Here is a 17,594-nt window from a genome sequence, read left to right on the forward strand (position 1 = left end):
TCATTTGGTTTTCTCTGTATTTTCTGCCATTTTCTTGGCATTTTCTTTGTAAATATCAATATTTCCACATGATTTTATACTTTGTTTCACACATTTTATGTTGTCACACTTACTCACTGTAATCAAGCAAACATTTCTGCAAGTACTTTTTTACTTTTACTTGAGTAAAATGACTTCAAAGTAAAGTGACTCTTACCTGAGTAAATATTTTGGTGACTCTACCCACCTCTGCTTACCTTATAAAAAAGGCTTTAATATGCTTGAATTAAACCCTTTGATTTTTGAGTCGGTTTATACGGTCTACAATGAGGTTGCAAATGGAACAAGTTTCACAATGACAGAAATGAACTTCTGTCATTGTAAATGACAGAAGTTCATTTCATGAACAACTGAAATGAGACAGTTTAGTCAAAGAACAAGCTTGTCCCGTTGGCTATGAGATCCAAACCGCTCATCAGAGAAAAAAAAACATCCCAGTTGCAAATGATATATATTTTTGTTTTTCCCTTGACTCCATCAGTGAAATGACGGCAGAACTGTAGGCTGAGTCGTGGTATGAACGTCACGTGTCCGGTCCTTCTCAGTCCCAGATGCTGCAGTTTCCCTGAGCATCCATGCAGCAAACAGGCCTTTTCTACAACCTGCGCCTCTTTAGAACACACGCAAATTAAAACTGCTCCTCATGCAAGACTCAGGCTTCTCCCTGGAGCAGAAACATCAAACACGCAACTCGCACTTTTGTTTTGTTCCACACAGGCCACTGGGAGGTTTCCTGAGTGTGACCAGGTGACCAGGGGAGAAATAAATAAATACAGAGATATCAATTTCAAACTTTTGCTGATCCATAACAGGTGTTATGGATAAAAACGGCTTATACACTGAAAAAAAAAAAAAAAAAAAAGAGATAAATGCCAATGGAAGATGCAGAAATCCCACTTGAAATCAGGTTCACTTTTAACATCTTAATCCCCACTTTAACCAAGCACATTTTCTCCTGTTTGGCTCTCACGTTTTTGTCACGTTTTTTGTTGTATTTTCTTCATTGTTCATGTCTCGTTTTTGTTGCTATTTTGACTGTTTTTCCAAGAAGCTTTTAGATTTGGGTAATGCCAAACTGGAGATAATGTGCTTGGTTAAGGTGCTGGTTTAGAGATTAAAACCTTTTTTTTTAATACAAAATCATCTGAATTGAGAAATCACGTACTTGTTTCATTAGCCAAAAGAGGTTTGATCTGATCTCGTTTTCCCGAGATGTGACGTCATTGTCCCCAGTTGGTTTGTGTTCGTGTGGTTTTTATGGGTGAAAGTGGGGATTTTGATGTCATCAAATAAAAATGGTCTTGTATCATTATTAGCGCTTAGCTAGGCTAATTATCTAAATGTGTTGTTAGCGTCTCAAAAGCTAAACGTTGTTTAAAAAAATATTTCACTTTTTGCTAACGCTGATGTCGGGCATTTCTGTAAAGTCTGTAAAGTGCGGAGTCTGCAGGAGCTGCTAAAGTGGAGATGTTGTTGAGAGAGTGGAATGAAAACCTCGTTTGGAGAAAACAGCCCTATAGAGTTTAGTAACGTCTGCACATGTGCATATTTCCCCTGTCTTTAGCCGCTGAAGCAAATGACCATATTTGGATTACACCGTCATCTCGGTCGCCTTTGTGCTACACATGGATCTACATCTGTCTGAAAAGTACTGCGTTTAAGAGTGTGTACCACTTAAAGCTGGGAGAAGAAGAGTAGTACAATTTAGCAACTAGCAAATAAAGACTAAAGCATTTATAAACTTTCTCTTCAATCTCATCAGAACTGAAATTCACACTGCGCCAGTTTCTAGAGACACAACGAGGTTGACCACTCTGCCAGAGCCGGATCGAGTCCAGTCTACGGTCACTAAAGCCGTTCTCACCCGGACCGCGACTGCATGTGTGTGTGAAGGTGAATGCTGAATGCTAATGGGACAGTGTGGCGGGACGGAGGAGCGTGCACGTGCAGACAGAGGAGGCGTGCGCGAGCCGAGAGGAGGGGGAGGCGTTCTGGTGTGTGCATGAACTCGGTGACACGCTCCGCCAAGGACAGAAGCAGCAGAAGAAGAAGCGGCGGTGGCGGTGGCGGTGGCGGTGCACAGCAGGTGAACAATCAGACCCATCGTCTCCAGATCCACCATCGGCCTCGTGTTTATGATGCTTTTCTCAATCTGTGCAAAGAGGTTCGTCTGGCAGCTCGGCTCACGTTCCCAAGTTTTGACAAGCAGGTGATTGAAATATAAATATGGCCTCATGAGTAGTAAGAATATTTGACTTCAATGTGCAGTAAGTAAAAAGATTTGCAAGAGGAAACAGTATCTTTGCATATAAAGAAAACAAGATATATACTTTGTAAAATCACCTTCAGAGAAATGAGATACAAAGCCTGGATGTAATGAACTGGTCTGATCTGGGGTCGGGCAGGTCTAGGTTCAGCAACACTGACCATCCTGAAGGACCAGGTTATTTTACTTTGTGAAAGAGTGGTTCAGGGAGCATGAGATGGATCAGCCGCCACAGACCTGGTCTAAGGCCCCTCACACTAATGCCATGATCTCCCGTAGGTGGTGGAGCAGGTTTTGGTGGGGCGCATGTGTGTGGTGTGAACAACAGCGTCGGCCTGTGGGTTCACACCAACCTGACGACCTGTCTCGGCCTGGCATGCTCAGGTCTCCTCTCGTCTGCTCCATGTCACCTGCTCAGAGCAACATCTGTACTGAAGTGACCCCAGCCCGACAGCTGCTCATTGCGCATGTGTATAATGTATGTAGCCGACATTTAGTATGCAACGATTACGATTCAAATTTAGAGAGTTTAATAACTCAAAAACACAGTCGAAAAGCTCTCCTTCTAATATTCAGCTGATCAGCTGACCAGCATATATTAAAATGAAGATTCAAAGCTTTAACAGGCACTCCCAAAAATGTGGACAATTAAAAGTAAATAACTAAAAACATTGTTAAAATGTCCTAAGAAACCAATACATAAAAATAGCTAACTAAATGTTTTAAGTAAATACTTTTAAATATAGGAACACTCTGGGCGAACCTCGGGTCCTTGGGTACCCTGTTCCACACATGGGGACCATAGTAACTAAAAGAGGCCCCCATATGAGTTTTGGTTTGAATCTGAGGGACAGTTAAAAGGTTCTTCCCGATGATCTGAGGGTCCGCGAGGGCTCATAGGTCATGAGTAACACTCGGACAATCATAGCGCTCCGAGGAGACGCCAATTTGACAAACACAATCGATCAAAACCGGCTTCACCGACCTCCACAGACAAGCGACGGTGCTGTCCACACCGAACACACGTGTCCCGACGCCGGCCCAAACTGCCTGACCGCGCCCCTGCTGTCGGAGTTAAAGGCTTTGTTTGTCAAAACAGCGTCTCTCTCCGTCACCGCACCAGGAGCGCTGTGATTGGCCGAGCGTTACCCTCTGGCCAGTGAATCAGCTGGACATTGTAAGGAGAGCTTTTCTACTGTGTTCATGCACTAAAGTTACTCCCTCGCGCTTGTTTGTTATAAGTGTGACAGACAAAGAAATAAAAAGGCAATGGGAGAGAGACCAGAGGCTGCCACCACATGACATTTTCGCGAAACATTGCACTGTGCTTCTGTCGGTTTGGTTCTTGGTTTAGATCACTTTAGTGTAGATGTTGTTCTGAGCAGGTGAGACAAACAGTGGCCCTGCTTCTTTAAACAGCGATAAGGCGTTTGATTGGTGTCAATGCAGCAGACATGGAATAGTCCTCCATTAGGTTTAATGCTAGTCTGCTGTGCCAGTACATACAATTATACTCAAGAATGAATCATCTTTAGAAATCAGAACAAGGCTCTCAGCACAGACCTTCAACACAAAGCTATAAAATGCAGCTGTAGCCTGGAGAAAAATCATTTTACACAATCTTCCCATGGATCAAGTACAAATCCATCCAATCCAACAGCAAACACCTTCACAAACTTCATACTTTCAAGCAGACAAAACAAGATAAGCTAAGTGAGCCAAAAGTTGACCAAGATGACCAAATTATGGACAATTCATGAAAACACTGCTCATCTCTCACCTCAAGACATCGCTAAGTCAGTTTTCACAACATTGTAGCATCAGAAAGTCAGGCATCACTTTAACTTATTTTGTTCCATTTGTCCCACACGGTGATGTAAATGAAAGTCCAAGGGTAAAGCGGAGGACGCTGCCCGCTCAGCACATCGCAGCGCTGTGTAATGTCATTTAGTTCGTCTTATCCAAGAAAGGAAAGAAAGAAACTTTGCCAAAGCGTCCGACGACCTTGTCCTCCACTTCTGCAGCGAGGTCTGTGGGCAGATGGGGCATTTGCATGAGGACAGTGGACACTGGCAGGTGGAGACGCACACAAGGTGACTTAAAGGGGAAATGTTGCCAGATACTTTTCGCTTGATCGGCATCTTTTTCTTCTTTCTTTGTTGGGAATATGAATTGTGAAAGATGATTTCTTTGCATTAGACGAGCCGGGTTTTTAATCACGCTCGATCGTACATATTTCCCGCCTGCATTAGTGAACAGATTAAGCTTAGCAAGAGATCAAGAGGTGAGGAAAGCATTTCCTGGACATAGGACATCAGTAGGGCTGCACGATTAACTTTTATCCAATCGTTTCTGTAATAACCTGATCTCAAGGCACTGAGGGTTTTTATTGTTTGTTTTTTCCCTGCCTTGCCCCTCCTGCTTTTGAGCAAAAGATATGTTCTCCAGTCAGAATGACCGAGCCGTACATCGTTTGGCTGTTGGCCAATCAGAAGTGGCTTCAGGAGAATCATGTTTGTCTGCTCTGCAGTTGCTGAAAAATAACTCCATGTGTGGAGCCACGGGGAGAAAGAGTCTGAGAGCGTCACGTTTGAGAGTGATTAAAACTAAGGATGCTTTTCCAGACAACTCCATATAATGATGATGAAGCTGAAATGTAGTAAATGTACCATGAAGTTTAACAGCAGTTTCAGAAGTTTATCTGCAGCTCAATGATCAACTGCAAGAAAAATAAACCATATGCTGTACTGTAAATACTTAGTATAAGTATAAATACTAAGTGGAAGCTCTGCACATCCGAGAAGGCGACAGGTGCGTAATAGAATCGATTACTTAACTGACCTTCATTAGACTTGGAGTCAAGTCTGATGAAGGTCAGAGTGACCCAAACGTTGCTGCTATAAAAGCCGTGTAAAAGAGTGAGACAGTGTGCGTGAGCTTTTTTAAGTTATGTATACAGAAAATTAAAATTGAATCAAATTGAATTGCAATATCTGTTTTGTTGTTTTCAGAATCGTGCAGCCCATCAGGAGGAGCCTCAGGAAGCTCATCTCTTCACAGAACTGAACTGGCGAGACCAGACTGATGTCCCTCTGTACTTTTTATACTGAGGGACATCAGTTTGGGATATATGGAATATTAACACTGAACCGGTAATAACGCCGCATCAACAGCAGACGCTCGCCCTTCGCTCATTGGTTTACTCCACTTCCTGTTCGCTGCGTATGTACGGGTGTGGAAATGCAGTTGATGCCACGGTCACCGGACTCACAGGTACAGCGATGAATCTGGCTTCCAAGCAAGCAAAGAACAGCCACTGGGGAGATTTCAAAGATAACTCAAAGCAGCGCGAGTGGGTCCAAACTCCAGGTCTGTTTTTGACGAGAGAACAACTTTGTGGTAAAACACAACTTTAAAAAGTCCATTTTGCATAACCCCTTGTTTAGTCTAATTTTAGTCATCAAAAATATGACCTTGACTAAAACGATGAGAGGAAATTGTCGTTCCGGTCAAACTGGGCTTCCAGCTTCAGCGCGCTCCTCATGACGCCTGCACGTTGTACAAGTCGAGACACAAATGGCTCCATTGTGTCTTCCCCCGGCGCGTGGGTCGCCTGATTTCACGGGCCGTAAGCTGCGGCCGAGATAACGCACATAAACCTGTCGCCTTCTCTGCCCGCGTCCTTTTCATCATCGTAACGGGCCGTGAATCACGCAGGAGCTAGTTGGCGCCATGAGGTTCGGACACATTAGCGGCTAATTACACGGTCCTTATGCTCGGGCTAAACACAGACTCCAAAGTGGCACCAGAATTACAGCGCATTAAGTCCTGGACATGTTACCGTCGGGGTGGGGATTCTTTTAAAGAGTTTTTTTTTTTGCGATGCCAGTGTCATATTGGCAGGACAGACCATAATGTTTGACTGTACTGCAGTGCAAAGCAACTCATTATGTACTGTGTGCACATAGAGGCGGCAATACAGGAGAAGATCAAAATAGCTGTTTGGAAGATATGCAAATGTAAAATATTGAGCACTGTCATTTCTGCACTAAGCAGCTGCTTTTTTCACCACACTTTGAACCTCGCAGCAGAGGGGGTCCACATCATGAGTTTCTCTCCATTTATGCCCATAGCAGCCGAACTCCACATATTTTTCAAAGGTCATTTTCACACCTTCAGGGATCCAAAAAGGGCCTAAAGGGACCGACCAGCTCTCTCACCATGATTCTGGCCCAAAACATGACTCCGCCCCCTCCTTACTGACGTCACAGCCTTGTTGGGACATTGCGGCCATTCACCAACCATTCACTACTCCATTGATCTGACCATCCAGGGCTACACGGCCTCATCAGTGAACAAGACTGTTTGAAAATGAGTCTCATGTATTTCTGAGCCACTGCAGCCGTTTCTGTTCATCAGCTTCAATTAACCGTTTAGGGGAGGCCGGATAGAAGGTTTATGCACAACTGCAGCCTCTGGAGGGTCCTACACCTTGATGTTCGGGAGACTCCAGAGGCAACAGCAGCTTCAAATACCTGTTTGCTGCTTTTTTTTATTATTATTTATTGACCTTTATTTAACCAGGATAGTCCCACTGAGATTAATAATCTCTTTTTTTGGGGAGTCCTGGCCCCAGAGGGGAATCTATTGTACATGTTTTTAGTGGTAGGGGAAACTGGAGTACCCTGAGGAAACCTACGCAAACACGGGGAGAACATGCAAACTCCACACAGAAAGGCCCCGTCCAGATGGGACCTGGACCTTCTTGCTGTGAGGCTTGAGCGCTAACCGCTGTGCCACCGGGCCGCTGCTTTGTAGCTGCTGTTCTATTCATCTGATATATTTGTCTGGCGGAAACCGTCCATATTGTGCCTTTATCTGCACAAACCGGAGTATGTCTGAATCATCCACACATGATTACGCTTCATCTTTCATGAAATATCGAAGGTTTTCATACCTAGACCAAGGCATTCAACTATTTCACGCTTTTCATCAGCAAAGAGATCCTTTTTCTTTCCCATATTGCTTGAAAATGATGATCTGCATAATAAAGTGGAACGTCCTATTTCAGTAGTTTTTCCCTTAACTGGGCTTAACCTGAAAACTAATCATCCCAGGTCTCTGAGATTAATGTCAGTGATTCAAGGACCCTGAAATACAAATACATACTGAAATAATTTGGAACGTGTCTTAAAATAAACATCACACAGGGTAAGTTTTGTCATTTTTATCCTCTGACATGAAAACTAAGATGTTAAAGGGAGGAAACTTGCTAAAAATCTCCACTTCGACCACTGCGTGAAAAATCAATACTTTCACCTTCCGTGTCTCGCCTTAAAGCACAATCTGCCTAGTTTGTAGATTATTATGGTCGTACTGAATATTGCGTCAATAACAATGCACCAACATTTAAAACAAGGGGGTCCAAAAACACTCAGCTAGTTCTACTGAAAGAACTCCAACGTGATAAAGATGTAATAACAGCTCCACATCTAACAGAAAGTTTCAGTTCCTCTCAGGCGTTCCCCACTCATCTACACAATAACTCTGTGTCCCTCTGTCCACGGTGTTTACTGCACACCGGGACGGGGGAGCAGGATGCCCTCCCGCGCTGCTACGTGCATCAGGAGCTTTTGTTTGTAAACTCACAAACACAGATTCGGCTTGAAGGCGAGGTAAACAAGATCCAACTTTGCCTTCTTTTGTGAGCACTTTGCAAAGCCTTCTCCATCCCAAAGATTCTCAATGAGGGTTAAGATCTAGACTCTGTGATGGCCAGTCCATCTCACGCTCTCTGAACCAGTCTTTCATTAAGTGAGCCCCATGAATCCTGACATTTTCATCTTGGAATTTGCCCGTGCCATCAGGGAAGAAGATGACTTCCTGTGCCCCTCAGAATACAGCATATTCTATTTCCCTTTTCTTATGTTTATGACGATAATCCAGAGGGAAGGTTTGGCACAAAACCAAAGCATGAGCTGCAGATGTGTGTCAGGAGGAGGCCGTGCGTAAAACAAAGCAGAGATGGCCTTGTATGAAATATGGGGGAGGGGAGAGAGAGGAGGACGAGTGGGATTTAATGGAAAAGATTAGCGACGATAGCGGAGGGTTTAGCCCAAGGTTACGCCGGCGTCCGTGTGCCAGAACTGACAAAGTGTTTTAGGCCAGATCCACCTGAGCCTGAGCGGACCTGCGCTCGCTCTGGTGCAGAAGCGATGAGCGAGTTCTGCTGAAGGGCTGTGTCGGACAGGAGCGTGAGTGAGTCAGGAGGACATTTAGTCTGACGATATCGGCCTAATTATGGCTGTCAATGGTGCGTCTGGTAATGAATGGACTGAAGCTGAACCGTCATTTCAATCAGGGAGACTGTACTTCCCCGTCTTGTGCTACCGATCATAGCAATGTGCTTGGAAATATTTCAGATTTTAGAAACCAAAGGAATGCTGTTCAAACATGTCAGGATTTTTCAGTCTTTCAGCCCGGTTTTGAACACAACACATCGTCTTTTTACTCGAAATCTGAACTTCACCTGATGATTTTCCCAATGATTGGCAACAATCTCAACATTGGGGTTACTTAAAGGATAAAGGTTTATCTCTATTAAAGAACTTTGATTATATTCTTTAAATGCGTGTGTATTCAGTGAGGCCAAAGCGCTGCCCGCACAGCGACCCCCCCTAGGGAGTGTGGCCGTGTTTAGAGCCGCCCTCCTCGGTCTGTTAGCGCCCACAGCCTCGGGAGCTCGGGAGATTTCCAGTAAAACCAGGCTGACCCTCCATAATGTTTCTGCAGGGAGAGAATGTAACGCATTCACTCGAAGCCACCTAAGCTAAAGCCCCCGCCCTGGTGGACAGATGTGCAGGGAGACAGCGAAAGAGTGACACATGACACGATATTGAGTCTGACCATAAAAAGCTATACATTTCTCGCACCGTTTTATAAGCAGCAAGGTTCAAAGGGTGGCGGTGTATAGTCCGCAAATAAATGTTCATTTAATTCATTTATGTTCGAGTTTTCCAGCAGCAGGTCTTGGCTTTCAAATGAGGCGTTACACTGGCCTATAGGCTGTGAGCTCCAGTCAAGAAGCTTTTAGGTTTAGGTCAAGTCAAACTGGAAAAATCCGGGACTAAGAGATTAAGTAAATGAATTGATTTATTGTCTAATTTAGTTTTTATTAAAGATGTAATATGAGTAATATGTTCTTGATCTTTTCATGTTTGTGATAAAGCATGCACAATTGATTTTTTTGGTTCGAGAAATGCTGCACGCAAAACCACACTGTTCATTTTAATCATGTTTCTCAGTAAAAGATTTGAATTTCAGAGGCTTATTTAGCTTTATTTTGAACACGACCTGATCCTGAATCGTCCAAAGTTAGTCAAATAAGAAGCTTGACTAAAGCGTAGAATAGGACTGATAAATGCACCAGTGTGTTCAGAAGCCATGGAGCTCCCTCTGTGTTTAAAGTTAGGTTAAAAATAGCACGCGGAGAGGACATGTTTGGGTCAGTGTGTCGTTTCACAGCACAAAGGTCCAGATGTGCACTACTCCTGGACACGAGCCTCCCTTTTTCCTTTTGAAGGCTCCCAAATCCTGCACTCGGATCCAAGACAAGTAAACACAATCCTTTATGTATGGAGCGTCACAAGGGGCGCTATTATTACAGTACAACTGATATACTACTACTACTACTACTACTACTACTGCTACTACTACTGTGCCCACTCTCTGTGCAGTTGTGTGTTGATTGCAAGTTTGTTAATTCTGCACTTTACTGCACATCAATAATGTTAAAGTGAACTTTAAGACAATTTGTTCATTTTTAACTGAGTCGAAAAACACAGAATAATTGTCTAGCTTTAACATTAATGTCTGGGTGGAAGGCCTTGTCCGTGTTTCGGACACCAGCTGAAATAATGATGGGACAAACGAGGTACAAAGGACAAAGGGACTGATCTAAATGCACCTCACTCAGCTGTGATCAAAGCACTTTAAATGTTCATGAGAATGCACATCCGCTATGATTAAGCTGTTTTTACCATATTTCCATTTAGATTTATCCAGAACACTCCTAGTGTTCTTACCAATTCCAAACTTTAAAAGCTCAACATTTTTCCTAAACAAAACCTCTTGCTGATCCTTATGCCAGTGAAGTTGGTTTGGTCTGTTTTGTTTCAAAAGAGAGCGATTCATTTTCTAATGAGAGGAGTTTCATGTCTTCAACACCAGGGGAAAAAAGGTATATATTAACAGTTACAGCTCCTTGAGTTAAGAGTGTTGGAAGACTATCGATTACTGTACTATCTTTATTCAACGATTTTGATACAAGCCAATAATCTAACAACCTGAGGAGTTTATTGTTAGCAGCTGTGTGATCCTTCAATTTTATACCTTTCAAGACCCTGTACACAACATGTACACTCAAAAAAGAGCTAGGTAGCTACTTGTACTGCCATTCAAGCAGACTGTGCACTTCTTGTATGACCTTGTCCCTACAGGCCAAAGCTGGAACTGCACTTATGGGACCAAAGGCTTCTCAAAGTGCTAAGCCAACAGTTCCCCAAAGTTCCCCACAGTGGAGTTAACCCAAATATCAAGATTAACTTTCTAGATACAGTGACTGGTCGTTACATTTTGCAGTGAGGGTGATTTTGAGGGTCGTGGACCGAAAGCTTTGGGAACCCTTTGCTTTACACTGTAGCCATTATTCATTCATTCATCCCACACTCAGCGGTGGGAAGCTTCTACTGTAGCCACAGCGGCCCCGGGGTAGAAGCAAGGCTGCCCTTCTGCGCCCGTGAACACCCCTGCTTCTATTGACCTATGAATCAAAGGTGGCAGCTCTTCCACAAAAACAAACTGAAAAACCACAGAGGAGATGAAGGCGTCAGGTGGAGCGTGGCGCAGCTGCCGTGTTGTGGACAGTTCTGCGCACAACAAAGTGAAAAATCAGCCGTCCGTCTCTCTCTCTTCCTGTGTTTACACCCCCCCTTCTCCCCCCCTCACCCCTCACCCCTCACCCCTGTCTGTGTGTATGAGAATGCAGTCCGTCGCGCTCCCCTCATGAATTATTCAGCAGATGGGCCCTAATCCCGCTCCTCTTTGTGCTCTTCTCGGGGGTAGGCCCTTTGCTGTGTTTCGCCTTGTTTTTAGCACATTTTTGGGGGCCTTCAAGAGCAGTGCCATTCCTTCTTTTTCTCATTTTCTTCCTTTCCTTTTTTTTCCTTGCTGAAATACTCCCCCGGTTTCCCTCTAGTGTGCGGGGGGCGGGGTTGATGAAGACTTAACGCAGCGATTTGCCATTTCCATACCATTATGTATGTGTCAGTGCTGCTCACTGAAGGCATTTACGCTTGAGCTATGGCCCCGGTAGAGTAAACCAACTTCACAGATTTGCCGTCCTGTTGCCACGGGACACCATCGTGATACCATATATTTCGTAGCAATGTTCAAGGCAGGATCATCTGGAATTTAGAGATGGCCCGCTGCTACCTGGAAGGTCAAATACTGAGATGATAGTTGTTGTGAAATGTTTGAGATCCACTAGTTTATTTTATACTTTTACTTGAAGGCAAATGTGCAACTGCATTGAAAAGATGGTTGCAGCAGATTTAGCACCATGCTCATAAAGATGAAGAGCAACAGTCAAGAGTAAAGGATGCAAACTATGTATGAAACCTGGAAGGCTTAAATCCAATTAAACATCATTGGAAGCAACTGCATTATAGCATAAGTGTATGGGGGTTGGTTTGATATTATACACTGCCAGAAAGAAGTTCACACTCTCTAATATTTGCGTGTAGCGCCTTTAGCTTTGATTGTTCCAAAAAGCTTCTGCAATGTCACAAGATCCAGTGTGGCATTCATCTCTCACCAAGATCTTGTATCGATGTTGGGAGAGTGTGACCAGTGCGCAAAGGCTTCTCCAGCACATCCCAAAGGTTCTCAAAGGGGTTTGTGGTGGCCAAGCCATGTGTGAAAGTGATGTTTCATGTGAGCCCCATGAATCCTGCATGGTCATCTTGGAATATGCCTGTGCCATCGATGAAGAAGACGTCCACTGATGGAATAACCTGGTCATTCAGGATGTTCATGTCGTCAGCTGATCTCATTCTTTGGGCACATAGTGTTGCTTCACATCTACTGAAATGCAGGTTCCTGTACAAGTTTAGCAGCTCATATTCTCTCCAAATGCTTACGCAGACATTCACTTGCTTTGAGAACCGCAGTTTCAGCGTATAAATCCCAAATACAGTGCTTTATATCATATTGCAGTAACTACATTTGACTATGAACATGACTTGATGATTTCTGCCTTGTCCTGTTCTTTGTTGAGGCAGTGCCAGACAACAAAGGCCCGTGAAGCTTAAGTCTTCATTGTGACCTAATTCAGGGGCTGATGCCAGTCTCGCTCCCCCCTGTGGAAGCTCCCATGGAACTGGCTGCTATAGAATTCGACTGTTCTGAGCTGGAAGGCACAATAGAAACTCAGCGGTGATTCTGAAACTGGTTCAGTGCCAGTAGTTCATGAAATCTGCCTTTGGGTTTTAGATAGAAACGTTCTAAGGGAAAGAAGACAAACTGCGGTCCTACTTCCTTCTTTTAACCCTTTAATAGTCAGTAATCATAACACTATACCTCCTGAAGCCTAAAATGGAAATCCATGAGTAGAACACCGAGCCACGCTGTCATAAAGAGTTGCTTGAGTCGGCCCAGCCTTCAAAGCTTGGGGTAACCTGTCAAAAACAATGCAGCTGTTGCAGGAGAACATAAAGTGGACGGGAAAGTCACGGTACTCAGTGGTACTGAGACGTTGGGAAAACTCTGCTCAGTGCTGGAATCGAACCTGAAACCTCCGTAGACAAAATTGCGCCACTTCTACATCAGACACTGAGGGGAAAAAAATGAGAAATTATGCAGTTTTATGTTGCATAAAGGGTGTGTACTACACTGCCAGGAAATTCTGGTCGGGTCAAGCTTCAGCAACACTATGAGCCCAAAGAACGAGATCAGCTGACGACCTGAACATCCTGAATGACCAGGTTATTCCATCAGTGGGTTTCTTCTTCCCCAACACAACAATGGCGAGATTCAGGGAGCCGCCAGAGTCCAGATCTTAACCCCATCGAGAGTCTTTGGGATGTGCTGGAGAGGGCTTTGCGCAGTGATCACACTCTCCCATCATCGATACAAGATCTTGGTGAACAATGAATGCATCACTGGGTCTTTGGACATTGCAGAAGCTTATTGAAACAACGCTACAAAGAATGGAATCAAAGCTAAAGGCTGTGCAATGAAAAACACTGGTACTCCAAGACAATGACCAGGGCAGCTCTTCCAATCCAAACCCCAAGCCTAAAGCCATAACCCAGCTGATCTCCACCTACTCCTCCACTGGTCAGTCTGACAGCAGTCCTCCTAACCATTTACCTCAGCTCTAACCCCTAAATCTGAGGAGAAACGGGCCATGGTTCACCAAGTCACACACCTCAAAGTGTCTGGAAACCGGCTCTCATGGACTCTCTTTTAAAGTTCCAGTTGTTGCGTTCTGGCCCAGATTTGGCTCAAGTGTGGACTTTGCATGCTCTCCTCATATCTAGGTGGGTTTCCTATGAGTGCTGTACTGTTCCCTTTTTAACTCGAAGGTGCGTCCTAGCTCAAGAAAGATCTGGACAATGATCGGCCATTGCTCCTGCCAGGTCTCAGCAGCACTCATGGAACGATGGGTCAAATTCAGATGACATTTTCTGCTATGAGGACAAAGACAGCTGTACAAATACAACACTTCTTTTTATGCCCGCTGTCATGAAGCTATTTCTGCAAACTCTCTGGTGTCAGGTGTGTTTCCAACCCGCTGAAGATCCCGGGTTTCAATACAACATTTCAACAACTCTAAATTCATCATTCTTCCATTTCTTTAACCTGAAGTAAAGCCTATCTTTAGTCTCATAATCCTTTACGCAAATGAATCAATGTGCAACAAAATGGCAATAATCCAAACATGTACAAATAAAAATTCACTGACAATTGCGTCAAGCACCTTTGAAACCCTGTTAGTAGGCGATACAGGCGCAAGGTGTAAGCGGCGGCTCCGTAACCCACAATCGCAGCCTCACTGACCTCCTTTTCAAAACCGCGGCAGCTGCCAAGGGACACTGCTGCAGGGGAACGAGGAGATGCGGGGAGGGTTTAATTGTTAAAAGATCACAGTAACAGGCTGGAACCATATTTAATAATGTGAGATGGGCCATAGTCGGCCGATTTGGGTGACAATTTGACAGCTGCGCTTCCTGACAATCAAGACGGGTTGATGGAATTCCAAAAATACCAATGGAGCTGGGAGTGTAGGGTCAAACGCTGAGCTTTATCAGCAAAAAACGGACTGGCAAGAATGAAAAATATAGGCCAAGCAATTCAACCATGTCAAGGAAAGTTGCCGGTTAATCGGATACAAACCATGACCAGATCAAAAGAGTGGAGCTGGATGTTAAGAAGACAGTAATTCAGTGTGTTTTCTTCATTAAGACATACTATGACGTGTTGTCGACATGTTGGAGACGATTTAATAGATCATTTTTAGCGTGTAGTGAAATGTAACGTCCTTTGTTGAGTGGACATTTCTCCAGAGCAGATGTTGGCACTGACAAATGTGATGAAAAACCGTGCGTAATGAGAACATATTTGGTGCCTGATGATGTTTGGAACTGGTTTTAGTTTCCCTACGCTTGTGGAATGACTCCGGAGCGGCCGGTCGTCTTACCGTGCACAGCCAGCGGCATCAAGTGCATCGCCAGGACGCACGCGAGCAGCGCCAGTCTCCCGCCTCCCTCCATCCTTCCGTCCTTTGCGAGAGGTAAACACAAATCCAACCGAAGCAGAAAGCAGCGAAAGGGGCAAAAATAAAAAATGAAAAATAAAAAAAAAGAGTCCTAAATCAGAGAGTTGCTGGAGGAAACGATCCAAAGACAATGATCTTCTCTGGATCTCGGGAGAGTGAGGCTGCTGGTGCTCGTAACGTGGTCTAGACTGGAGCCAGAGCGCGCGTCTCGTCCATGGTCCTTGCGGCAGCGTTGGGGGTTTACGGGTCCATAGCCCGGGGAATGGTGCAGCAGGGGAGGGGGGTAGCCTTTTCTGTTAAAGAGTTAGGTGTAATGTTGCCGCTGCTGCTGCTGTGTGTGAGTGAGCGGTTGCGAGTGAACGGGAGAGTGCGGAGCTGCGCAGGCTTCTTCCTAACCCTCCTCCTCATCTGGGGCTGGAGGGAGGCAGAAACACACACACACACACACACACGGACCGACGGACGGACCCCTCCCCCCGCCTCTGCCTCTCCAAACAAGACCCCCGCCTCTCCACACACACACCCCTCCGCACACTCTCTCCATCCTTCAACTTTCAGCGAGTCTCTTCTATTCATTACATCATGGCCTACAGTGCTGTGGAAAGGCAGAAGGTGTTTTTGAAAGTAAAGGCTTTTCTGGTGGACAGTGAGCTCGAGCCAATACTATCGATGTGTGGGGAAGGTACTTTATCTACTGCACTGGAAAGTATGCCATCTTACCTACAGAAATCCCTTCAAATGTGCTTGATCCTGCTGTGGTTGAATGTCTTGAAACAAGAGCCAATGCAACAAGCACACATTTGACGAGAACAAGACGAAGTAACTTCAAATAAGGCAAAGACACTTGAAATGAGACAAAAAAGAGGGATAAATAATACTCTTGTGCCCCACTGGAAAACATGCAATCTTATCTTAGCTCAGTGGTGACCAAAGTGGGGGTCAGGACCCCTCAGGGGTTTGTGAGGCCTTGGGTGGGGGTCCTCAGATGATTTCAAGATATAAAAAGACAAATGCTACTGTTTGTAGTATATTTTTGAGTGTAAAGCAGCATACAATTTGTGAAATCCTTTCAAATATCCCAAAAACAGTTTAATTCAATAAACTTGTTTTCAGAGCATGGTGTCCTGCACTGGTCAGCTCCTCCTTCTTCCTCTTCCTCCTGTGCAACTCCAGTCTTTCACCATCTTCTGGGAAGATCGTAGCAGATGAATATAATCCATCTCATTCACCAGTGAGTGTCAGAACAATAATAGGGATAGAAGATTTTGGCTGAACTGCGAGTCTTGCTCAGATACCTCCTCTTGTGACGCCTCCACTGTGCTGCAGGTGTGGGGGCTCTTGTTGCATCTTCAGGGTTTCAGAAGAATACATTTGTAGGTCCCAAATGTCTTTAGCTCATAAGCTAGCGGTTTGTTTACTTTTCATAAAGCCTGGGTCATTCATAGCTAGTACGGACTCTCTGCAGTAAAAAAAAATCCTATCAGTACCCGCAAGTTTGGAAAAGTATTAAATGCAATTGCAAAGGTTACAGTCAAGAAGGGAAACGAACAGGGATTGTAGTTCTCTTGAGGAAAGAGAACTAACCATTGCAGAAGAACCAGATACATTTTTCAGAAGGGCTTCATTTTATGGATGGGGAGGACTTTCCAAAAGTGCCAGTGCATAATAGTCAATCCATCCATCTTCTTACTCTTGATCTAGTTTCGGCAGCAGCAGAGATGCCCAGACTTCATTATCCACACACCTTCATCAGCTCTTTTGGGGGAATCCTGAGGTGTTCCCTGGCTACAAAGAGACATATATTGGAATGTTTCCACTGGCAGTCCCAACCCAGCCCAGTGCAGGTCTACCCGGTTAGGCAGAAAGAGCTAATTCTGGCTGACCAGGTACAGGTTTCGGACTTTAGTCATCCCTGGGCCAAAGCGCTGAACTGATACAAGCAGGACAGAGCCGCTGTTTTCTATGGAGATGCTACACATGAAAGACCATACCATGTCGCCTACAATGACTAAACACAGCACTCCAAAAAGGAACATCATTACATGTCTCAAATTGAGCATAATACTATACATTTGAGTTGTTTTGTTTAGTTTAGATTATTTCACTTGTTTAAACAGGTTTTTGACTCGTTACAGTTTGTCTTTATTTCAGATCCAGTAAGAAATGTCCTCAAACTATAGCTAAGTCAACTGGGTTTGATCAGGAATAAAATGTAAATTCAATAGGGTGGGGCAATATGGAGCTAAACAAATATCACGGTATGTATCATGATATAACAATATGATATAATTAAATTGACTGATTTACTAAAGTTCTTTATATATAGTCTTATATGAGTGGTGGTCTCTTTCACAGTAAAGCTCTCCCAGCTGCTGGAACATTCATTTTATTGCTGCTAGTGGCGGAACACTGACATCGATGTCACTGCAGGGTTCTGTACTTTCGCTTTGC

General features: G+C 44.3%; 1 protein-coding gene across 12 annotated transcripts in view; it reads right to left on the reverse strand.

Moving 5' to 3' along the window:
• Positions 1 to 15,550, reverse strand: part of cspg5a (chondroitin sulfate proteoglycan 5a) — a 68,414-nt gene extending 52,864 nt beyond the window's left edge. For 6 of the 12 annotated variants that reach the window (XM_079562241.1, XM_079562239.1, XM_079562247.1 and 3 more), the window contains exon 1: positions 15,066 to 15,550. In XM_079562241.1, the coding sequence (XP_079418367.1) occupies positions 15,066 to 15,138 (73 nt within the window). In that variant the 5' untranslated portion in view covers positions 15,139 to 15,550. The remainder of the gene's footprint in view (positions 1 to 15,065) is intronic. The other 6 variants (XM_079562248.1, XM_079562242.1, XM_079562238.1 and 3 more) reach the window with 3 other exon arrangements.
• Between the last annotated feature and the right edge of the window lie 2,044 nt (positions 15,551 to 17,594).

Source organism: Gobius niger, assembly GCF_951799975.1.
Source record: "Gobius niger genome assembly, chromosome: 8".
Classification (NCBI taxonomy): domain Eukaryota; kingdom Metazoa; phylum Chordata; class Actinopteri; order Gobiiformes; family Gobiidae; genus Gobius; species Gobius niger.